Here is a 25690-nt window from a genome sequence, read left to right on the forward strand (position 1 = left end):
GCGGAGCGTGCGGGGTGGGTGGTAGAGAGAAGGGAGGAGAGGTAGGAAGGGGCAAGGTGATGGAGAGCCTTGAAGCCTAGAGTGAGGAGTTTTTGTTTGGAGCGGAGGTTGATAGGCAACCACTGGAGTTGTTTAAGAAGGGGAGTGACAGGCCCAGATCGTTTCTGCAGGAAGATGAGCCGGGCAGCGGAGTGAAGAATAGACCGGAGCGGGGTGAGAGAGGAGGAAGGGAGGTCAGAGAGAAGGCTGACACAGTAGTCTAGCCGGGATATAACGAGAGCCCGTAACAGTAAAGTAGCCGTCTGGGTGGAGAGGAAAGGGCGGATCTTGGCGATATTGTAGAGGTGAAACCGGCAGGTCTTGGTAACGGATAGGATGTGTGGGGTGAATGAGAGAGACAAGTCAAGGATGACACCGAGATTGCGGGCCTGCGGGACGGGAAGGATGGTCGTGCCATCCACGGTGATAGAGAAGTCTGGGAGAGGACCGGGTTTGGGAGGGAAGATGAGGAGCTCAGTCTTGCTCATGTTGAGTTTTAGGTGGCGGGCCGACATCCAGGTGGAGACGTCCCGGAGGCAGGAGGAGATGTGAGCCCGAAGGGAGGGGGAGAGGACAGGGGCGGAGATGTAGATCTGCGTGTCATCTGCGAAGAGATGGTAGTCAAAGCCGTGAGAGCGGATGAGTTCACCGAGGGAGTGAGTGTAAATGGAGAACAGAAGAGGGCCAAGAACTGACCCTTGAGGAACTCCAACAGTTAAAGGATGGGAGGGGGAGGAGGCTCCAGCGAAGGAGACCGAGAATGACCGGCCAGAGAGGTAAGAGGAGAACCAGGAGAGGACGGAGTCCGTGAAGCCAAGCTGAGATAAGGTATGGAGGAGGAGGGGATGGTCGACAGTGTCAAAGGCAGCAGAGAGGTCAAGGAAGATCAGAATGGAGTACCCAGCAGGCTTCTATATAATCCTTCCTTCCACCCGTCCCTAAGCCTGGACCTCAATCAGTCAGCGGTATTTGAGTGCTTATTGTGCGCAAAGCATTGTACTAAGCACTTGAGAGAGCACACTACGACAGAGTTGGTTTATATAGTTCCGGCCCCCAAGAAGCTTACAGACTAGAGGGGGAGGTAAACATTAAAATAAATTCAGATGGATATGTACATAAGTGCCTGTGGGGCTGTGGAAGGAGTGAATATTGAAGCGCTTAAGGGGAACAGACCAAGGGACCTCGGCAATGCAGAAGGGGAGGACTGAGAGGGAAGTGAGGTGTTAGTTGGGGAAGGCATCTTGGAAGAGATGTGATTTTCTTTTTAAAAAGGCTTTGAAGATGGGGAGAAAGGTGGTCTGTCAGATATGACGGGGGTGGGAGCGGGGAGTTCCAAGCCAGAGGGAGGACAAGGGCCAGAGGTCGGTGTCGAGAAAGATGAGACCGAGGTACAGTGAAAGGTTGGTAAAAGATGAACGAAGTGTGCAAGACCGTGTTGAAATAGGAGATTGGTGAGACAGGAGGAAGATTCTATTGAGTGCTTCAAGTCCAATGGTGTGGAGTTTGCGTTCAATGCAGAGAGGAGTGGGCAAACAATGGGGTTTTTTGGGATTAGGGGAGATGTGAATTGCTGGCTTGGGAGGCATCAGTGGACACGCAGAGTTCTGACAGATTAGGAGGAGGTGGAGAGGATAAGTAGGAATTGACTAAAATTTGTCTCTCCTTAGGCCCCTTCTCACTACCTTCTTGCTATTCATTCAACCATGCACGTTGCCTGGAATGAGCGTGTCATTCCTAGGCTCATAGGAAGCGCCCCTCCTACCTCGGTTGCAGCCTTTTTTCTCTCCCTGTTTGAATGGCAACTCCTATGTATTCATGACAGGACCTCCCACCCACTCCCAGCGTGGTTATTACCATGGGCTGCCTGGGTACCGGGCCTGCAGCAAACAACTACTACCCCAGGCTACCCGCTTCCCCAAAAACCTACAGTTTGGAAGGTTTTATGGGCTGATCCTCTTTCATTCCTTCGCATTCCCCCTCTCTGCGCCAAGAGGTCTGAAGAGTGAATTGTTTCATCTTGGCACCAGATTGCTCTCTGATTCATTTTTTCCCTACTGTGGTTGTTACCTCCTCAGATTAAAATACCACAAATCTCCGAATCCCCTTCTCCTTCTGGCCCTGCTCCCTCTCCCCACCCCCAGCCGGGACGGGGCTAAATGCTGAATGATGTGTTTTTCTCATTCTTGGGCATTCACCACAGCCGTTCATTTATGAGCCAGCTGTTGTATTAGACTGCAGCTGTGGGGTGTAGAAACTGAATACCAGGCACTCTTTTAGAAGGGGGAATATAAGACTACCTCCGATCCAGCATTAGGGTTACCATTACTGGGAAATTTTTATGGTCCTAATCACCTTTCACATCAATGATCTCTGCATCAGGTAGAAGCAGTTTAATATTCAGTCTAGATTGATTTCACCGATAGCTTTAAAATCCCTGCTTTACGTCTTTGTAGGTATTAACAAATCTTCCCAAAAAGTCTGCTACTGAAAGTGTAGCTGGACTGAAAATATGGCAATCACTGCATAACTTTATTCAGGAGTCTCCTGTTCAGGCAGCCTTTTTGTTCTCAATATTATACTTTTAATATGAAGTGCTTGTTGTCAGTTGCCATTTACTATATCAAAAGATAGAGTAGAAGTGTGGCATAAGGAATAGAGCACAGGCCTGAAAGTCAGAAGGACATGGGTTCTAATCCCGCTCCACCACCTGTCTGCTGTTTGACCCTGGGCAAGTCTCTTCACTTCTCTGTGCCTGTTACTTCATTTGTAAAATGGGATTAAAACTCTGAGCCCCATGTCGAACAGGGACTGTGTCCAACCTGATTAGTTTGTACCTATCCCAGAGCTTAGTACAGTGCCTGGCACAGAGTAAATGCTTAACAAATATCATCTTAAAAAATGAATTAGTACTTGGCATATTTCTGGAAAAGTATCTCCCCTGCTTGAGAGTTGAGGGGCTGTTTTCTTGACCTTGCCATTACCTTTTTTTCAATTCAATCTTATTTATTGAGAGCTTACTGTGTGCAGAGCACTGTACTAAGTGCTTGAAAAGTACAATTCAGCAACAGAGACAGTCTCTGCCCACAATGGGCTCACAGTCTAGGGCCTGTCTAGAGCTCGTCCAAGCAGGTTGGGTTCGAAACTGTTTTTGCTGAAGAAGAAATCTGCCACATATAAGAGCAAATCACTGAAAGAAAGTTAATTTCGAACACATTGTTTAAATCAGTTTGCTGTCCAAAACAAGAGCAGAGTGATTCCATGCAGGAGATTTAATAGGGGAAGAATCTAATGAATTCCTAAAAGGCCAAGTGCAGAGGGACTTCAGCTGAGTTTTATTTTAGACTGAGACTGAGTGTTGGCCTAACTAATGAGGATTTATTCCAGAGAGGACAGAGAATGGGCTATGAATGGGATTCAAAGGAAACAACAAAAAATGTAGAGGACAATCACTGATGAATCATAATGGACTTGAAGTGATAAACCCACTTTATGAAGTCTCTGTTCTCAGACTGTATAGAAGGGTGTGGTTAACCCCATGGGATAATGTAAATTTTTCATTCCTTTAGAGACCCACCAGTCAATAAACAGTGATGTAACCCCTTTCAAGTTGAATAGGAGTTAAAATCAATCATATTTATTAGGTACTTACTATGTCCAGAGCACTGTACAGCATGCTTGGGAGAGTAAAATACAACAGAATTTGCAGATACATTCCCTGCCCGTAACAAGCAGACTTCCTAGCCTCTGGCTTTCTCTCTTCTCTCCATTCCTCCCCAGCGGTATGTGTTCATGGCGAGTGGGGGTGGGGGTGAGTCTAGGGGAAGGAGGGATGAAAAGAATTGTGGCTAGATTGAAGATCCTTATTTTTTAGTGGCATTTTTTAAAATGGTATTTGTTCAGCACTTACTGTCAGGCACTCTACTGAGTGTTGGGGTAGATACAAGATCATCAGATGGGACACAGTCCCTGCCCCTCTTAGGGCTCACTGCCTTAATCATCATTAAACAGATGTTAACTCAGGCACAGAGAAGTTAAGTGACTTGCCCAAGGTCACACAGCAGACAGGTGGCAGAACTAGAATTAAAACCCAAGCCCTCTAACTCTCAGGCCTGTTTCCTTTCCACTAGGATGCACTATTTCGCTACTCTGTTTTCAACTCTATTTTCAAACTACACTGAACTATGAGTCAGTTTGACCTCCTCAGATACCACTGATTTTGTTTCAAGGCATTACTATCTCTTCAAGCAACACAGTGGAGCTGAAAGGTTAAGGTTGGAGGAGGTCCCCCAAAGAGTTATGACTCTCTGTTTCATATCCCTCTGATCCTAGAGGAAGCAAATTCCAGATTTAAGGTGGGGAAGTGAGATTTTTTTCCATAATCATGGGCTTGATCATAAAACAGGATAGCTACCACAGTTCCTCCAATCATCTTGTGCCTCTCTCAGGGACAGTAAACTGAGCTAATCGAACCATTGGTTTGACCCAGTTCAATCAATTGAACAATGGTATTTATTGAGCACTTACTATGTGCCAGGCACTATATTAAACCCTGGGGTTGCTACAAGCTAATCAGGTTGGACACAGTCCACGCTTTTAAGAGACCAATATAAGATGGTTAACTTATGTAGGTCTTTGGTGTTAAGGATGGGGAGGAGAAAGGGATATTCGAATATCAGCTAGGCAGGGGGCTGATAGATTTTTCCCAAAATGGCAAAGGGTTGATTCATGGAGAGTGTTTGAAAGCAACGAGCTTTGGGCCAACCAAACATCATTTGAGAGTTTTTGTATTCCTGAATACTAGCACCTGTCAGTAACTTGAATCTTTCTGGATAGAGCACCACCTGGGAGTCAGACGGCTTAGGTTCTAATCCTGCCTTCACCACTTGTCTGCTTTGTGACCTTGGGCAAATCACTTAACTTCTCTGTGCCTCACGTACCTCATTTGTAAAATGGGGGTTAAGACTGTGAGCCCCATGTGGGATGTCTACTGTGTCCTCTGATTTGTTTGTATCTACCACAGTGCTTAATACAGTGACTGCCACATAGTAAAGTGCTTAACAAATACCATAAAAACCCCACTCATACGTATAATTTATACAGAATACTAATGTCTGTTGTTAATAGTCATACAAATGAATAAAGAGCAGGACAATTTGGTAAGTGTGATTTTTTTTCCCCTATGTATTCATTAGCAAGCCAACATCAAAGGAATTTTTTTGCAATAGCAAACATTCGGTGGGTAATAAATAAAAAAATATAAAGATGGAAAACCAGAATGTACTCCACTGCATTTTTGTACATTATCTTGAAGTAGTTTTGAAGAAAATTTCGTAGAAGATATCTGTGGCATGCGATTCTGCTTTCTTGGAGCCCCAAAATTTCTTACCTGCTAATTAAATTTGTGGGTTTTTTTTTTTTTTTTTTTTAAGAACTGGCTGGATCCCTCAAAAGAAATCAAGAGGCAAATGAGAAGTAAGTGTTTATCTCATTAAACTCAACTGAGTTCCTAAATGTTCCCTAGCATCTCTTCACTGCCATCCAGGGCCAATCATGAGGCCAAGATTTTGAATTGGGATAGGTTAATAAAGACAATTAAATAATGTAATGTACTTGAGTGCTATAGTCAGACAAATCTGTTCCTGTTTGTGTTTATATAGCAGCTTGTGGGAGTCCTTTAATAATTTAATATACAAAGAGATCATTCTAGGAACAATGACAGGAATTTTAATCAGTTAAGTTGTCAAGAGCTTGCACACTAATATAGTGACATGTCTAATAGTTGACATGACAGACCTGCTACCAAAGTATTGCCCTCAATTTTAAAAGGTAGCTCTAAAGTGTTCTTTGCAGGGACAGGGAAGAAGAAGATGATAGTGATAAAAATGCATAAAATGAAAGGCACCTTCCCTGACCTGTCAGTCTTTTGGTTCTCAAAGTATCATGGTTTTGGGTATTTCAGTCACTCCTGTACTCATCAACATTGTCAAGTATAGTGGATAACTATACATTTACATAGATTTGTAGTTTCGTGTGCCAGCAAACAAAAAGATTAACTCTTTTGAGTTTAGGCTAATTGCAAACTTGTAAATGGAGATGACTCTTGGGATATACCAAGATTGCCATATTTATTGCTTGTTTATATTTTGGGGAGGTGATTTCTTAAGGCTGTCTATCATGATTTGGAGGGAGTAAAGGAAGTGTCAGAGAAGGGATTTGGCTGTCTTCAAAACACAATTTTGAGTTTGGCCCTCAACTTTCAAAAGGGAGAGTCAATCATAATAGTGGCAAAAGGTGGAAACAGACTCTGGGTTGTTGTCTGCTTGTGGCCATAGGATCTTAGTCTTAGCACAATATGTAGCAATATTTGGATGAAATGTTTATCATATTTTTCAAAAGTGCTGATTTAAATATATATGTAATTTTCTCACAAGGTAGTATTTATTGACAGCTGAAGAGCTTGGTTTCTTCCTATGTCAAAGCAGATTTATACAAATTGTGTGATTACATCGCAAAACATGTGCGTAGATATATATGCACCTGCAAGTTTATCCAGCCAATGAAGGGTTTTCAGAACGTTTATTGAGACACCCATCTCAAAATCCAACGGACTCTACTCCATTCTAATCCAAACCAAACCCTGTTCTCCCACTCACTTTCCCATCACTGTTGACAGCACCATCATCCTTCTTGTCTCACAAGCCTGTAACCTTGGCATTATTCTTGACTCCTCTAGAAGGAGCCTTATTTAAATCACATCTGCAAGATGCCATACCTGACTAAGCTCTGAGAAGCAGCATAGCCTAGTGGATAGAGCATGGGCCTAGGAGTCAGAAGGACCTGGGTTCTAATCTCCACTCTGCCACTTATCTGCTGTGGAACCTTGGGCAAGTCACTTAAGTTCTCTGTGCTTCAGTTATCTCACCTGTAAAATGAGGATTAAGGCTGTGAGCCCCATGTGGGACAGGGAGTATGTCCAACCCAATTTATTTGTATCTATCCCAACGCTCACCCCACACTCTCCCCCTCCACCAGCATTTATACACATACCCAAATTTATTTTAATGTCTGTCTTCCCCTCTACACTGTAACCTCCTTGTGGCCAGGAAACATTCACACCAACTCTTTTGTGTTCTCCCAAGCACCTAGTACAGCGTTCTCCACATAATAAATGCTCAGTGAATACCATTGTTTAATACATGTAAAAGTGACTTGGGAAAACTTCATGGCAGACAACAGAGCAATTACTGGGAGAATAAGCCTGTCCTGCCTGCTTCTGGCCAGCTTTCAATCAATCCATCATTTTTATTGAGTGCCTACTGCATTCCAAGCTCCATACTTGGTGCAGGGGGAAAGTACAATAGAGTTGGTAGGTATTTCCTGGTCTCAAGGAACTTTTGGGTATGGGCCTTTGTGTAGTTGGTTTTTTCCCCTCTGGATCATCCTAATCATTGCTGAATTGTACATTTGAAGCGCTTAGTACAATGCTCTGCACATAGTAAGCGCTCAATAAATGCAAATGAATGAATGAATCCTGCAGAGAGCATCTCCCAGCAGGTGGGTGTGTGTGTGTGTTTGTGTGTGTGCGAGAGAGAGAGAGAGATTTTTTAAAGTATTATTTCAGGTGCATCTCAATGGGTTTTTCAGTTTTCACCTGGGATGTAGTCAAAGTACACCCTAGGAATCCTAATGGAGGTGTTGGACTAAATCTTCATAGATCACAAGGAGAATTTACCATACTGGAAGTCCTTAATGTGATTAATTGATATTCACCAATTATTGTGAGCCTGAGAGTTATTAGAAGAAAAATGTGTGTGGCATGTTGCCTTAGGAAAGTTGAGATGAAGTGTCGGGTTGCTGAGACCTCCGTTTGAGCTATAGAAGCCCCCAAGCAGACAACAATCCCTTTCCTTTTGATAATGTGATGAAAAGACCCGTTTTAGCTGAGTAGGAGTCAAGTAATGGATAGGCACAAGGTCTGTGGAGAGGTTGAATCCAAATTTGTGAGGTTTTTTTCAAGAGTTAAGGGTGGAGGGTCCAATTTAGAATTGCCATCATTTTACCTCTCAGTAGCAAGTTGAGAAGTATTGGAATTGTTTATAAAGGCATTATTTTACACTTAATCTCTCCTCCAGAGTTATCTCTTGACTCCTGGCCTATCTTTCCTGCTCATACACTATTCCCAAATTGTATGCTCAGTTACAGTAGCATCGTATAGAACTTGTAGTGGGCACAAGCCTGTCTTTATGCATCTTAAACACTGATGTCCCAGTATGGATTGGATGAATCTAATTCTCTACTCTGGTTGGGATGAATCATATTAATTGTGTACTGTTGCTTGCTGAATGTTTTCCTCTTTGAAGAATGTGCCTAATGTTGCTTCTGAGGCATTTTTGAGGTAATGCAGCCAGAAAACATGCTTGACATTTCTCCATGGCATATAATATTCACCATCAAGTGCGGGGTGCCTAAGAGGAGTAAAATGTGAAATTTAAATATCAGAACTCTGAGATTATATTTGCCATTGTTAAGCATTTTACTCTTGAATGTTTCCTAATATTTTCATTTGAAATTCCCAATGGGATGAGTATTTTTATTTTTTTGTTATGGTTTTCGACCAAGGACATTAAGTACTGTCTTTACTGTTTGTTCACCAGTTGGGGAGCATGTAGCTTTGAGGCCAAAATGTTGGATGGTTAGGGACCACATTCTGCACTGTATTTTTGTCAGTCAGTCAATCGTATTTTTTGAGCACTTATTATGTGCAGAGGATGGTACTAGGTCTTGTAACAGAACTGGTAGACATGTTCCCCACCCACAAGCAGATAAAAGTGTAGGAGCGGGAGACAGACATTAAATTGTGGATATGTATAGAAGAGCTGTAGGGCTGAGGGTGGGAGGATTAAAGGATACAAATCCAAGTACAATGGTGATGTAGAAGGGAGAGGGAGTAGGGAAAATGAGAACTTAGGGCAGGCCTCTTGAGATGTGATTTTCATAAGGCTTTGAAGGTGGGGAGAATGGTGGTCTGTTGGCTATGAAGGGGAAGGGAGTTCCAGCCTGGAGGCAGGTGAGGGGTCGGCAGTGAGATAGGAAAAATAAGGTTGGCACTGGAGGAGTAAAGTGAGCTTACTGGGGTTTAGGAGGAAATCAGCTAGTTAAGATAGGAGGGAGCAAAGTAATTGAATACTTTAAAGCAAGTGATAAGGCATTTCTGTTTGATGAAGAGGTGGATGGGTGACCACTGGAGGTTCTTGAGTGGGGAAACATGGACAGAATTTTTTTTTAGCAAAATGATCTAGGCAGAAGAATGAAGTATAGACTGTAGTGGGAAGAGGCAGGGAAGTCAGCTAAAAGGCTGATTATATGGTCAGGTAGGGATAGGATAAGTGCTTGCTTGGACCACTATGGTAGCAGTTTGGATAGAGAGGAAAAGAAGGATTTTAATGATGTCGTGAAGGGAGAATTGACAGGATTTGATGACTGATTGAATATGTGCATTGCAAGAGAAACGAGTCAACGATAACGCTAAAGTAAAGGGCTTATGAAACGGAGAAAGGTGGTGTCTTATACAATGATGGGAAAGTTACGGGAAGGACAGTGTTTGGGTGGGAAGATGAGGAGTTCTGTTTTGGACATGTTAAGTTTTAGATGGAGGTGGGACATCCAAGTAGAGATATTTTGATGGCAGGAGGAAATATGAGGCTAAGAGAAGGAGAAAGGGGAAAGGACAGGGGTGGAGATGTAGATTTGGAAATCATCCTCAGAGAGATAGTAGTTGAAGCAATGGGCGTGAATACGTTCTCCAAGAGAGTGGGTGTAGATGGAGAATAGAAGGGGACCCAGAATGAATGAATGAATGAACTAAGCTTTGAGGGGCTTCCACAGTTATGGTGTGGGAGGCAGAAACTGTATTAATATTCTGTTTCCCTCTCTTATCTGTAAACTCACTGTGGTCAGGGAACGTATGTACCAACTCTGTTGTATTATACTCTCCCAAGTGCTTAGTACATAGCTCTGAATGTAGTAAGCTCTCAGTAAAAGCCATTGATTTACTGGGGCAGAAGAGGAGCCCACAAAAGAGACCGGCCTGATAGAAGGAGAACCAGGAGATGTCGGTGTCAGTGAAGCCAAGGTTAGATAACATATCCTGGAAAAGGGGGTGATCACAGTGTCAAAAGCAGCTAATAGGTCGAAAAAGATTAGGATAGAGTAGAGGCCACTGGATTGGTCAATATGGAGATGATTGGTAATTTTAAAGAGGATAGTTTCAGTGGTGTAAAAAAGGTGAAAACCAGATGGGAGTAAAGGAGAAAGTTGGAGGAGAGGAAGTAGAGCCAGTGGGTGTAGGCAGCTTGCTGAAGGAGTTGGAGAGTAGTAGTAGGAGCAGTCTGAGGGTTTTTTTTGTGTTTTTTTGTTGTTTTTTTTGTTGGGGGTGGTGGGAGGGAGAGATAAGAAGTGCATATGAGTTTTTGAAAGTATATCGGAAGACTTTGGCGAGTGAAAAATTGAAGATGGCTATCAGGGAGGAAAGATGAGAGGGGACAAGTGTTTTGATAAGATTTTTAAATTAGATTTTAAGAAGGTGGGAAATCTCTTGACACTGCTGGGAAAAATGGGAGACTTGAAAGAAGGGCCGGAAAAGGAAGGAACTGTAGAAGAGTAGAGGAGTTTTTTAGGGAGAGCACATCTGATTTTTTTTCAATTTTCTCAATAAAGTATTTGGCCAAATCATTAGGTGCAAGAGATATGGAGGGTAGGAAGACAAGAAATTTGAAGATGGAGTTAAACATCTGAAACAACTGTAGAGGGCAGTGGACATGGGTGTCGAGGTTAGAGAAATCATGTTGCCAGATGGAGGAGAGGACAGAATAAAGTCGGCAAGGATGGATTTGAGATGGACATAGTTGGCCTGCTATCTGGATTTCCCCCAGCAGACTGTTCCAGTTTTATCTGTGACATTGATAACAAATTGTTTCTTCCCCCCACCTTCCATTTTCAGTATCTCTTCGTGAACCTGAGGGTCAGTCATCATGCAGAATACAAAATAGTTTATAATGAATAACCCTGAGACCATGTGGAAGGAACCATGAAGGTTAAATCTCCCCATAAATCTCTTTTGAGATTTTATGACAAGGACCACTTCAGCATGTCTAACATGAGATACGAGCATTCATGTGTGTAGTTCGGGTGATATGGCAAGTTCCATTCATTTTAAAAAGCAGTTTGCCTTCTGAATATGTCTTTCCAATCCTCTAGCAAAGATGAAAGTGCTTTGTGCTTTAAGAATTTAATTTGGTTATAGTTACCTTCTTGAAGTTGGTGACTTGTTAGTTTTGGAGGAGGAATTGATTTCAGTGGTTCTAGCTTCAGAAAGAGATGGGGCAGCCACATGTCGATTCCCCAGAATTCTCCCCTAGTATCGGCACAGGAACCCTCAGTCCTCTAGACTGTAAGCTCATTGTGGGCAATGAATGTGTCTGTTTATTGTTGTATTATACTCTTCCAAGTGCTTCATACTGCACTCTGCATACAGTAAGCACTCAATAAATATGACTGAATAAACTGAGTAGTAAAACCTTGTCCTCAGCTCTGTCAGAACAAAGAAATATTCCAACTTCCCTCTCTAGTGACTTCATAGTAGGTTAGGGAGGTAACCCCTATCTATAGAGCAAGTAAGAATGGACTTAATCCCAACTCTGGAAGTTCCTTCCCCATTCCACAGAAGCTCTCATCGGCTTCTGCTCTTGCCCAAGATAAGACCCAAAGAAGCAGTAGGGTGAGACCTTCACCACCCAGAAAGCTGGAAAGGCCTCTCCTGGGACTGTGTGCAGTGACTTCTGTCATGGTCTGTATCAGCTGTGAGAAGCCTGAAGCCTTCCCGCTCTTGTCATGTTATCATCATCCTTTTCTTTCATCTGTCCTTATGTGTCTGTCACTAACCTTCTTCCCCCTTGGACTGTGACTCCTTGGGAGCCAGAGACCATGTCCATAACTCGTCTGGGTAATTCCTTCCAAGAACTTAGTATAGAGCTTTGCACACGGTGGACACTTAATGCTACTGCTACTACTTGTTCCACTTTCCCTCCTCAGGCTTGGGCTCTGGGACAGGGAGGTGAGCCCCACACAGTCTCTAACATGGAGCCCCACGCATAGAGCCTTTGTTGCTGTGGGGCATCGTGGGCTGCTTCTAACATGGAGTCTTGCACTAAGAGCCTCTGCAGCAGTGGGTTTTTCCCCACTGGTCCTTTCCCTTCCTGGTTACAAACCACTGTCTGGGTTGAGTTCTGCGGTGTTGGGGGTGTTTCAAGCTGCGTTGTTGCCCCTGCAGTCCGAGTCGGCCCTGCAGCGCAGAGAGGAGGCTCCGACCAGCTGATGTTGCCTCTCCCCAGTCCCCTCTTGCCTGTGGCACCCGGTGGGGACCTGAATTGCTTTGGAGTACCTCTGTGGTGTTCAGCAAGTGTTTCATGGCCATCCGCAGTGCCTCCCACCTCTTACCAGATCCAGGGCCCTGCTCTGCTGTCTGACGGCTCTAGCGGCCCAAGACTGGTGCCCCCTTCCCACACACACACATCCCAACACCGAGGTATCGAGGTGTGTCCCCCAGGCCCAGCCTCAGAGTAGAGCCTACATTGGCTCCTGAAGTCGCTGCCACTGCAGGACACCACCAACCCCCACCCTATCTTAGTTTGGGATTGACCCTAGCTGCCTGTATTTCCCCAGCGTCTTTGGTATTTTGGAGGTGCTCCCGCTCTCTCTCTCCCTTTCTCACTCCCCCAGACCACATGGCTCCAAGATGGACCATTAGAGGAGATCAATGGACCATTAGAGGAGGGACAAAGAGCGATAATAATGTTGGTATTTGTTAAGCACTTACTACGTGCAGAGCACTGTTCTAAGCGCTGGGGTAGATACAGGGTAATCAGGTTGTCCCACGTGAGGCTCACAGTCTTCATCCCCATTTTACAGATGAAGTCACTGAGGCACAGAGAAGTGAAGTGACTTGCCCACAGTCACACTGCTGACAAGTGGCAGAGCTGGGATTCGAATCCATGACCTCTGACTCCCAAGCCCAGGCTCTTAGGTGTACCGTTGGTCAATGAGGAATGCCAACTTCTGCCCTTCTGCCAACGAGAAGCCTTGGAACCCGACTGACAGCACGGGGACTAATGAGGGCTCGCTCCCATGGGAGCATCTTCGGGAGGGCCAAGGGGAACTGCCTGTGTCAGCCGGGGTGGATTTATGCAAATGAAGGGATGTGTCAAAACCCTGCCCATTTAAGTGGCCTGTGCTCAGTAGGGGGACCATTCAGTACCTGGACTGACAGTTATGTGTTGAGCCCTCCGGGGAGGGAGTGGAATTAAAGGTGCCTGACTCGGAGTGAGTCGTGGTCTCTGTTTTCTCGATGCTGCACCTCACTGGGAGTGGTAGCACTACCAGTAGTAGGAAATGAGAGCATCTGCTTGGCAGATCTAAAGCACCTGACTAGTGTATGGGAATCATAACCATGTCTGTCTTTCATATCAATGTATGTCTCCCCCTCTAGACCATAAGCTTGTTACGGGCAGCGAACATTTCTGCTAATTCTGTAATATTGTGATTTTCCAAGTGCTTAGAATAGTGCTCTACACAAAATAAGTGCTCAATAAATACAACTGATTGTTGGGAAATTCTGTATCATATGCCCTGGGTCTACATTTTGATACAGAAAACTGATCCTTCCCAGCTATATGGATGTGAGGAGAACAAGGTCTGCATTTATAAGTGCCCCATTGTTGGGGTAAGGGAGAGAGATGTAGAGCTTTTAAACCTCTTTCTTCTTGTGATTTTTAAGTTTGTGAGACTTGATTCTCTTACTGAAAATATCAACTTGTTGGCAGCCATGAGTTTGCTTGGGAAGAAACATTCTTAATGAATTACTCTTTAACTCTCCATTCCAAGCAAGATTCTTTTGAAAAGGGAAAGGCCAGATTTTTTTTTTTAAAGGAACATTGACTTTTTGGTACCAAAAAAGAGTTGGACAAAGCCATAGAAGATTAGTGACTTGGAACAGAATGGCTCTTATCAATGCGTGGGGTGTTTTCTTCATTTCTTGGAGAGATCCATCAGCTTTACCATTTGAGTGACCTAGTTTTAATCGAGCCTTTCTAGCTTCACTGTATGTGAAATACTGATCTAACTTCTGAACAGAATTTCAGAGAGATCCAATGGAAATGAAGAGCATACAGTCTCGAGGAGGAGATGTACAAACACAGTTACACACACTTAAAATTCATAGAGAGACATGGAGCAGTAATTTGGGCGGAAGGCAAACCAGGCGTTTTTCATCATGAATTTTTGCTGCTTTCCAAAGCACACATGCTTGGGCTGTTTGTAGTTTTAAAAGGAAACATCTTTTCTACTTTTCCTCCATCCCTCCACCCTTTTCCCACGACAGATCTTTTGCATTCAGTGGGTTGTATGAAATCCCTGGACCAGAAGGGAATATTTTCTATGTCTCTTACTTTGCCGTACCCGCCGACATTAAGCTTTCTATGTTTAAGCAAAGTTCAGATTCTCTCGTAAAAGAGTAAATATTAGTGTAAAATGAGGAGTGCAGATAGGGTGACGGGATTTGTTCAGTGGAGCAGGAGGCAAGCAGCCAAACGTGAGAGTTGGATTAGATTACTGTAAGGCATCAGATTTTGAGGTTTATCAGAGAGGGTACAAGCAGTGTCTTCTATTCTGACAGGGGATGAGAACAAGAATCTTTCCTCTAAGTCAAAGTTTAGTTTTCTTTTTGTAATTTAACGTTAAACTTCTAACATCTACTTTAGCAAAAATCTATATTATCAAAAAATCTCAATGGCATGTTTATAGTACCATTAGAAATTGAAAATGCCTGGTAGCAGGGAGGATCTTTTTAAAAATAATTTGGAAGTTTATTCTCATGTCACTTGTGGTGACATTCTTAAATTGGAAGAAAGTGCCATGTCCTCAGATGTTGGCAAATCTGGCAACACCCTTCTCTTTTCATATCTGACAGATAATTACTTTCCCCTCCTTCAAAGCCTTATCAAAGGTGCATCTCCAAGAGGCCTTCCCTGATTAAGCCCCCCTTTACTCTTGTCCCACTCCCTTCTGCCTCACCCTGCTTGCTCCCTTTATTCATCCCCCTACCAGCCCCACGGAACTTATGTATGTATCTGTAATGTATTTATTGATATTAATGTCTGCCCCTCTAGACTGTAAGCACACAATAAGAACTCAATAAATATGATTGACTAACTATTCTTTGTAGGGCCTCCATACTACAGGGCAAGTAACAGAAGGGAATCGAATTACTCTGGTATCTTGGCAGGATTCCCTTCTTGTCTTTGATAGCGTTGCAGCTTCCACATTCTTCACTATATAGTAGTAATGTTATGTCTCTCGAGTTGTAGGATTGATTGTCTAGAAATCCTTTTGGTAGAACTTTCTGCATTGAGTTTCCTAATTTTGTCAGCAAGCCCATACAGTAGTTCCTGTGTGGTATGGTGAAGTAAGGAACCTATATACAAAGAAGCCAGGATAAGCATGTTGAAGATGTTAAATAGTTTCGAACTGCTGGGACACCCTATTATTACCTTTATTATTTTTGGCTGTGTTTTTAAGCGCTTACCATCTGTCAAGGACTGTTCTAACCACTGGGGTAGATGCAGGTTAATTAGATGGGATATGATCCCTGTTCCACTTGGGGCTCAAAGTCTGGGGGGGTGTAGGATTTAATACCCAGTTTACAGATGAGGTTACTGAGCCACAGAGAAGTTAAATGACTCGACCAAGGTCACACAACAGACAAGTGGTGGAGCTGGTGTTAGAACCCAGGTCCTCTGACTCCCAGGCCCTTGCTGTATTCTGTATCTGTATCTGTATCCATGGAGAAGCAGTGTGGCTCAGTGGAAAGAGCATGGGTTTTGGAGTCAGAGGTCATGAGTTCGAATCCCAGCTCTGCCACTTCTCAGCTGTGTGACTGTGGGCAAGTCACTTAACTTCTCTGTGCCTCAGTTACCTCATCTGTAAAATGGGGATTAAGACTGTGAGCCCCACGTGGGACAACCTGATTCCCCTGTCTCTACCCCAGCGCTTAGAACAGTGCTCGCACATAGTAAGCGCTTAACAAATACCAACATTATTATTATTATTATCTACTAGACAGACCAGATACACCAGCATGGCATTCAGGAGGTTTCCAGAAGATTGGGCAATGGGAACCTGTCACTGGGCAGGGATTGTCTCTAACTGTTGCCGAATTGTACATTCCAAGTGCTTAGTACAGTGCTCTGCACAAAGTAAGCACTCAATAAATACTATTGAATGAATGGAAGAGGCAGAATTGAAAATAGTGTCAGGTATATTGCAAATAGGAGCTGTGACATTGCAACAATGGGCCACCTTAATCTGGACATAAGGTGGTTGGGTTGGAGAGGATTCAGTTACCCATTGGGCTTTTCAGGTCACACCCAAGGATAAGATCTTTGCTATTAGTCTCCAACTCTATATTTAACTTAACTGATTGACATTTTGAAATTTCTTTTTCAGCCTAATCCCATAATAAAACTAAGTGATTCCATTAGGCAAAGCCTTTCTGTGCTAAAACTGAAAAACATTTCCTTACACATGAAATATATATATTTATTTATATATATATATATATATATATGCATATAGAGAGACATGTAAATACACACATTATATATATATTTTAGTGTTATAGCAAATGCCTTTATTTCCAGGCATATTTATTTTATGTGTTAGCCCAAAACGTATCGGCTGTGGACTGTTAGGACTCTTAAATCAATAAGCGAAATGTTCATTTCTTCTCTCCCCCTACCCCCAGTAATTGACTATGTGCCTGTGCTATGAATGAGTGTTTCATCTCGGGTTTATTAGTGTCATTGAAAATACAGTTGCTTGATGTTATCTTTTTTTCCTGCCTCACATTATTGCTGAGACTTGAAAATGCTAAAAAGGTATCGGTTCTTTTGCTGATCATTCATGTGGATAATCATGGCATTTTATATTTTCAGATCTTCCCTGGCTATTCACTTTTAATGTGAAGTTTTATCCTCCTGACCCTTCCCAGTTGACTGAAGACATCACCAGGTATTTACATTGAAGTTCAGTTTACTCTTCTGAAAAGTGACCATTTTTGCATGTACTTTGTAGGGTAGGAAGAATTTCCATAGGGGCACATTAAAATTTTTTTACATGCATCCATTTTTTTTTTTTACCTGACATTGAAAAATGAGTGGGCATCTCTTGCAGCTTTTCATTCATTCAGTCATATTTATTGAACACTTACTGTGGGCAGAGCACTGTATTGAACTCTTGGGAGCATACAATATAACAATAAACAGACATATTCCCTGCTCACAACGAACTTACAGTGTAGAAGAAAACAAACTTTCTAAATTCATCAAAGTAGTAATATTTACCTTCCTTTTCCTTGCTGTTCTCCATTCCTTACTGTGCTTTAGATTAGTCCACTTTGTTTGACCTTTGTGTTTCAAAGATAACACTGCCTGCAATGTTTCCTGTGCCTGATTTCCAACCACCAGCAGAACTTCACATTTGGATTGTTTACAATGAAATGAATTTCATTGCACAAATCAGTATGTTTTTGCTGTGGTCTAGCGGTAGGGCACAGAGGTGGTTAAAGGGTGAGAAAACAGGGCCTCTAACAAAGGTTAAAGAAACGGATTGTTCATCAAGCATTTCAGCACATAAAGGGTTATTCCAATGCTCTCCCTCATCACCAGTAAGAATGGTACAAGAAGAAACAGGCGTAAATTGTAAATTGAGAGCTTAAGAGTTCCATTTACTTGTTTTTTGTTGTTGTTTTTTCATGGTATTAAGTGCTTACTATGTGTCATGCACTGTGATAAGCACTGGAGGTAGATACAAGCTAAACAGATTGGACACAGTCCCTGTCCCACATGGTACTCACAGTTTTAATTCCCATTTTACAAATCAGGTAACTGAGGTACAGAGGAAGTGAAGTGACTTGCCCAAGGTCTCACAGAAAGAAGTGGTAGAACCGGGATTACCCCAGATCTTTCTGACTCCCACTAGACCACATTACCTTTCACTTGCTTTACTGGACACATAATAATAATAATGTTGGTATTTGTTAAGCGCTTACTATGTGCCGAGCACTGTTCTAAGCGCTGGGGTAGACATAGGGTAATCAGGTTGTCCCACATGAGGCTCACAGTCTTAATCCCCATTTTCCAGATGAGGTAACTGAGGCCCAGAGAAGTGAAGTGACTTGTCCACAGTCACACAGCTGACAGGTGGCAGAGCTGGGATTCGAACCCATGACCTCTGGCTCCCAACCCCAGGCTCTTTCCACTGAACCATGCTGCTTCTCCAAATTCAGCTCTATGGGGTTGAGAGGGATGGAAGTTTCAAACCAGAACTTTGCAACGACTTTGCCCCATGCAATTTTAGAGTAGTCCTAATTTTTTGCTATATGGGAAAACAATTCTGAGTTTTAAAAACAAAATTGGTGGAGAAAAGCGTGACTGAAAGCATCTGAGTAAAGGAGAGGGGTACATTAAATGGCCCTTTAAATTTCTTCCCATTGTAGAACCCAAATTGAGCCCTAGGTTCCTACTTAAGCACAATGAGCTCCCTTCTGAGAGTGGTTCACATGGTAGCACTCTCATCTGAGAAATAAGCATTGCAGTTTACCACCCTTTATGCTGGAGTTTGCTTTGGGACAGACGTTATACTGAATCTCACACTATTCTGCCTTCTCTTCCCCATTTCAGATTCTGGTATCTCTTTCTCTTCTACCCATCCAGGAAGGTGTGGACATTTAGCAAGCTGTGCCTGCTTCTAGATTGATGTCTGTTAGCGCTTTGCCTATTTTGCATGTTTTTGTGCCTCTCGTTCTCTCCGTTTCATATATGCTGATCTCTGCCTCTCTTTTAACTCTCTGCCCAACGTTGTACTCTCACAAGTGCTTAGTACAGTGATCGGCACACAATAAGTGCTCAATACCATTAAGTGATTGAAGAACGATTTCTTCTTGTAAGTGCACTGAGCTCTTCAAAGAAAGGATGCCACAGAAATATAATGTAAAATGATATCAATTTAGTTTATTCAATCATATTTATTGAGAGTTCACTGTGTGCAGAGCATTGTACTAAGCGCCTGGGAGAATACAACAATAAACAGACATATTCCCTGCCCACAGTGAGCTTGTTACGAGGCCCTTCTGGAAATCCCATTCCTTCCAGGAGGCCTACCCTGATTAATCTCTCCATTCCCATCCCTACGTCCACCCCCTTTTGCTTTTCAATGCTCCTGTGTCACCTAAGCACTCGGGGACTTACACCCTTCCATTGGACTTAGATATCTTTACACTAGGTTTCTTTCACTTACCTGTAATTTACAATAGTGTCTGTTGTAAATTAGTCTGTAGATCCCTGGAGAACAGGAATCATATCTACTTCTACTAACTCTGTCCTACTCTTCCAAGGCAAATAATAAATGCTCAGTAAATATTATCGATTGACACATAAGAGTCCTGGAATGGTACCTTCTCTGCTACTCTGGAGACTTCTTTCAGATGCTTTTCAAGAAATGATGATACTGAGCCTATTATTCCCTGCAACTAGACTTGGGAACTGAGGTGATTTTCTACCAAAACTTTAAGTAATTTGTATTGGGACTTTTTTTTTTCCTTCTCCTATCTTTTTTAGGCCTGCTTTCCATTTTTTTTTTCCCCTTCATCATTGGGCCCTCCATCTCAAATCATTTCTTTCCCTCTGAGGGTTCATGTTTTTGTGCTACTTCCGTTCTTACCACTGCCCCGAGGAACTGAGAAGAGCAGCCATGCTGCTGCCTGCCTCAGAACTGTGAAGGGATCTACCTTTTGGGAAATCTACCTCACAGCCCATACTTGCTCAGAATCATCTTTCTCACTGAAGCTAAAGCTTCCAAGACCATAATCTCAGGGATCTAATTTGTGATAGTAATAGCATTTATTGAGCTCCCATTGGGTGTCTTACACTATAAAAAGCATTTGTGGAGTGTAAAACAGACATAGAGCTTACATTCAAATGGGAGAGGCATAAGTGTATTTGCAAACAGTGTAATCAAAATAATTGAGTGAATGGTTGAATGAATGTTTATACCGAAAACTGAAGGTGGGTATAAATCCATACATTCTAAAGATGACTGGGTTTATATGATTTGTGGTGGTGGGAATTGAAGGGGGAAGGTATGTGGGAGGAGGTGGGCTTTCAACATGTCAGAGCTCTATCTGTTTGACTTGGGGAGCATGCAAGTTCCAAGTCAGGTGAACAGTGTAAGCGAGGGGACGGATTCAGAAGAGTCCAAGGTGAGTTAGAAGTTGAGCTTGGTAGAAATGGAGAGGTGATATGTAAGGCAAAAGCTAACAATAACAATGACAAGCACTGGTGAGGTAGAAGGCAGTCTGGTCTGACACAGTCCCTGTCCCACATGGAGTCTAAGCTTGTTATGGGCAGGGAACATGTCTGCTAATTCCATTGTATTGTACTCTCCCAAGTACTTGGTTCAGTGCTCTGCACACAGTAAGCTCTCAATAAATATGATTGAATCATTGATTGATGGAACTCCCAGTCTAATAGGACAGAAAACAGGGACCTGTGAGGAGCTTTTGCCTGATGCCAATATTTAGTATTCATATTAATGTCTGTCTCCTCCTCTAGACTGTGAACTCGTTGTAGTCAGGGTTGTGGTTGTGGTCAGTGTGTGTCTACCAACTCCATTATATTGTACTTTCCCAAGTGCTTAGTACAGTACTCTGCACACAGTAAGCACTCAATAAATAGGATTGATGGCGAAGGACACAGGGATCCAGTGTAAGATTATGAGGAGCTGAGAGAAATGTGCTGAGTGATACTTTAGGGGGTTGATTCATGCGGTAGTATGTAGAATGGATCAGTGAGAGGAGAGGCAGGATGCAGGGAGACTACCAAGGAGGCTGGAATCAAGCCATGATATGGTTAGAGCGGATACTAAAGGGGTAGCTGTTGGTGGGGGAAGGAAGGGGCACAGCTGAGAATTATGTAGGAAGAATTGGAAGCATTTTTATTATTATAATTATTATTATTACCACATGTTAAGCACTTTCTATACGTTGAGAGTACTGTTCTGAGTGCTGAAGTAGATACAAGTTAATCAGGTCAGACAAGGCCCCTGTCCCAAACGGGGCTCAGAGTCTGAGTGTGAGGGAGAACAGGTAATAGATCCCTTTATTGTAGATGAGGAAATTGAAGCCCAGAGAATTTTAATAATTTGCCCAAAGTCATACAGCAGGCAGTTGGCAGGACGGGGATTAGAGCCCAGGTCCTTTGACTCCCAAGCCCACGGTCTTTCCGTTAGACCACCCTGCTCCTCGATTTGCATTTAGCCCTGGATTGCACTTGAGAGCGAAGTGAACAGGGAAGGACAGGAAAGCAGCCTACTGTGTTCTTTCAACTGCAGTCTCGTCCCTTACAAAAAAACCCAAAACATTAGCCTCAAATTCCCCATGGTGCAGGGTTCTCCGGCAGTGAGGGTAAGGAAAGGTTTTCCAGGTGGTGCTTTCAGTGAGAGCAATTCTTCCGGTCACTTGGCATCTAGAGCCAATTTGAGACGGAGGGCATGGCATAGATGACTCTCTTGGACCATTCCCTTTTCAGATACTCTCATATTCCTGTGCTCATTTTTAACAAATTTTTGTTCCTCTGCATTTGTATGTCATGATATGAGTCTGGCCACTTGATGGAAAGCTTCTCCTAGTGTTTTTTAATTGGCCAAGACCCTCTGTATACTCAAGGTGAATTATTGGTGTCATGGATTTCTATACTTGGTGATAACAAAAGGCCTTACATCTTGAGATTACATGGCTATACACAAAGAGGGGCAGCATTACTAATCTAGTGCTGAGCTGGATTAGTTTTGGCAAGTAAATATAGCTTTTAGAAATTGCATAGAAAGCTGTCCATGCCTTGGACAGAGAGTGTCTCAGCAGGACGCCTTTAAATAATGGGCTCAAATTAGGACTGAATGAACTAAGGGCCTGACTCTTTGTGCCTCCCCCTCCCCTCCAACATTCTCGGTGGGTGTTTAGCGCTCTACCACATGCTTGATTTCAGCATGTTTGATAGCATTAGTAGTGGCATTTGGACTTTCCTCCAAGTCTATTATTAGTGGGCGATTCTTTGGGCTTTTATGTGTGTAACAAAAATCTCATTTAACCATAGCATATTTTTGAAAATAACCACTTTTCTGCCCTTAATGCCATCAGCAATTCTATGGTCTGTCCAGCCTTGAATTCTCTCTCTTTGGCACTGAAGAGTGCTCACAAAGGAATCGGGTGGTGGGTGCTCCTTTGACATAGATCCTAATACTTAGGGATAGGTCTATATATCACTTCTGCTTCTGGCACCCCAGTGATTGACAAGTGCTTTTTCTCAGCTGCTTCCTCATTTCCACTCCCCTCTGATCCCCTCCTAACCTCCAGTCTATGACATTCTGTTACTTTAAAAATCAGAATTGGCTGGGCACCTTGTCACAGTGTGGAGTCTCTTCTCCCCACCCACCCGGGAACGTCAATCTATTTTGGATTGTGATCACATATTTCCCTGGGAAATCTCAGGATTTGAGAAGTTACCATGAGTCTTCTGAGGTTCATTTTCTCTTCTGAGGTTGGGAGGCTGACCTCATTGGCTGTGGGCCTTGAATCAAATGGATTGGGTCTTCTATTGGTTGCAGAGCCCTGAAACAAAGGACAGTGCTAACTCAGCAATGTGCTGTCCTCTTCCCCATGCCAATATTCATTCCTTCAATCGCATTTGCTAAGCATTTACTGTGTTCAGAGCACTGTACTAAACACTTGGCAAAGAACAATACAACAAAAAAGAGTGACAATCCCTGCTCATTATTCACCCTCATCTCATGAGGTCCTCATTGTCCAACTCACCCACACCAGCTGATGGGCTTACTTTTCACTAAATTTTAAAACAAAAGAGATGGAAGAAAGGGGAGGATTTGCCTCTCCATTCAATTGACTTGAATCTAGTATTTGTAACAATTTTCCTCATTCTGATTTTAAACAAAGCCCTATTTCAGGGGAAACAAATGCATTTCTGGAAAACTATCATCTGAGCAGTGGGGAGACTTTCATTGATATATTTACTATGTCATCAAATAGAAGGTTGGTCAAGCCAGAAGCTGTCGTGATAAATTCTAGGAGGGGGACATCGAAATCTCTAGTGAGTATTTGGTAGAAATCCCTCATTCTTAAAAGTAGTGGATCCTGTTGAGTGTTGTAATGATTCACAAGTGCTTATGATGAAGCACTGTGTGAGGCCCAGGAGGAGGAGGGGTCATCAGCTCTCAGATCCATTCTGTAAGGCATCCATTCCTTAAGGAGAGTTCAACTCTTTCTCCCATTTTACAGATGAGAAAAATGGAATCGGAGGGCTTGAATGTATTTTGGGCACTATACTGCTATTTAGTATTAGCATCTCACTCATCTCATTTTCCATTCTGTTTTTTAACTACTTAATTTCCCCCTGCAGTTGTGGATGAGCCAAAGACTGGTTGTTGGTTCAGAAAAGCTTTAGAAAGTAGAGTTGCTGCTGTGAAATAGCCTAAAGGGCATTTGACTTGTGTAGAAAAGAGTAACTTTTAGAAGGGCTTGTTGCCACCCAGTAATAACTGAAGAGTTGGTCATTGGAGGTAATTGTTTTCTTTTTGTTTCCTCCCCACTACAGATACTTTCTGTGTCTTCAGCTTCGTCAGGATATTGCTTCTGGGCGCCTGCCGTGTTCTTTCGTGACTCACGCCCTCCTCGGCTCATACACTCTGCAGGCCGAGCTGGGGGACTATGACCCAGAGGAGCACAGCAGTGATTACATCAGTGAATTCCAGTTTGCTCCTGGCCAGACAAAGGAGATGGAAGAAAAAGTAGTGGAACTGCACAAAACACACAGGTCTTCTACTCAATTCCACATTGAGGGAGTAGTCTTACTTTAGTTCCAACCTTCACTTCAGAAAGACTGTTGATTATAACATTATGGCCAAGAATGTGTGATGATAATGCATTTCCTCTCATGACTGACTGAATTGCATGTGTCCTTTTACTCAACTTCTTTTTATATCTGTCTTGCAATGAACTGGACATGATCCATTTTAGCACATCTCAAGTCCTGCATGATTTTAACATGGTCTTTTATGATGGTTGGAAATTTCCCATAGAAAATGTTTGTTGTGTTAAAGATATGGAATTGCAGTACATGATGTAATCTGGTTTTAATCCAAGGTTTTTTGTTTTTGTTTTTTTACAGGTACTAAGTTTTCTACGGTTTTTATTATTGTTTATTGATCTCTTACTTTGGCCAGGCATTGTGCTAGGTGCTGAGATACATTCAAAATAAAGAGTGGATTCACAGTACCTGATCCAAAAGGGGTCCATTTAAGGGAGGAGGCATAGATTCACAGAAAATTAGCATAAAATGCAAACAATAAATGATAAAGAATGAGCAAATTGATTAACATACCCAAATTACCAACATTAAATGTAAAATGTTCCACTTTTTCTTACCTTTTTAGAAAATCCTGACTGGATTTCCCTTGAGATGTATCATGAATTATTTAAGAGCACTCAAACAGAAAATAGGTTTTTAAATAAGCTATGGCTATTTCCTATTTCTAATTGGTTATAGTTTCAAAAATGCAGTCTGGGGGAATTTTACGATCAACTGTAAGATTATCCACCCTAATGGAGAAGACAATTAGGAGACTTGGCAGCTCATTTCTTCTAGCCTAATAAAACTCTATATTTTTTCTTTACATTATAAACCCAGCCTCCAGTACTATAAGTCTAGTGGAGTCATGCACATTAAGGCAGAAAAAAACTTCTTTTTAAAAATGATTACATCTAGAAAATGATATAAAGCTCAACAAACAAGATTACAGGAAGTCAGAGGGGGGAGATTCAGCCTGATTTTCTCAAATAACACTTTCCTGTGGAACACAAAGGAGGTTTTTTGTTTTTAACACCTTTATGAACATACGCCAGAAAACTGTTGTTGTTTTTTCTGATACTTAGGGGTTTGACTCCTGCACAAGCTGATACTCAGTTCTTGGAAAATGCAAAGAGACTCTCCATGTATGGAGTAGATCTACATCATGCTAAGGTACTGTGATAATCTTTTCAGAAATTAACTCCTTCAGTCATATCTATTGAGCGCTTACCTTGTGCAGAGCACTGTACTAAGCACCTGAGAGAGTGCAATGCAACAATAAACAGAAGAAATCATATGTAGTAAGATGGATTGTATAAACAGAAGTTCTTCAAGTTGAAGGATGAAGCTATTCACATGAAATTTTTATCTGTGTGTGCATATGACTGTAGCTAATAAGACTAATGTGCACATCATTATTATTATTATCTGACAATCCCTTCAACACTGTGTGAGTTGGAGTATCCAAAAATGACTGATTTCAATATATATCAATGTAATTATTTTAACCTTGATAGAAAAAGGACCAAATTATTTTGCCTGCCAATAATCAAACCTTTAGAGCTATGCAATTTCAGTGTAACTAACCAGAAACCTGTGAGCAGTTTATTAGCAATAATAGTAGT

At 42.5% G+C, this 25690-nt stretch overlaps 1 protein-coding gene across 26 annotated transcripts in view; it reads left to right on the forward strand.

The window, feature by feature from the left end:
- The window catches only part of EPB41L2 (erythrocyte membrane protein band 4.1 like 2), a 236759-nt gene that overhangs the window by 157002 nt on the left and 54067 nt on the right, over nucleotides 1-25690 (forward strand). For all 26 annotated transcript variants that reach the window (XM_029082926.2, XM_029082766.2, XM_029082749.2 and 23 more), the window contains 4 exons: nucleotides 5469-5511; nucleotides 17085-17160; nucleotides 23814-24032; nucleotides 25151-25238. In XM_029082926.2, coding sequence (XP_028938759.1) covers nucleotides 5469-5511; nucleotides 17085-17160; nucleotides 23814-24032; nucleotides 25151-25238 — 426 coding nt within the window. The remainder of the gene's footprint in view (nucleotides 1-5468; nucleotides 5512-17084; nucleotides 17161-23813; nucleotides 24033-25150; nucleotides 25239-25690) is intronic.

Source organism: Ornithorhynchus anatinus, chromosome 2, assembly GCF_004115215.2.
Source record: "Ornithorhynchus anatinus isolate Pmale09 chromosome 2, mOrnAna1.pri.v4, whole genome shotgun sequence".
NCBI lineage: Eukaryota > Metazoa > Chordata > Mammalia > Monotremata > Ornithorhynchidae > Ornithorhynchus > Ornithorhynchus anatinus.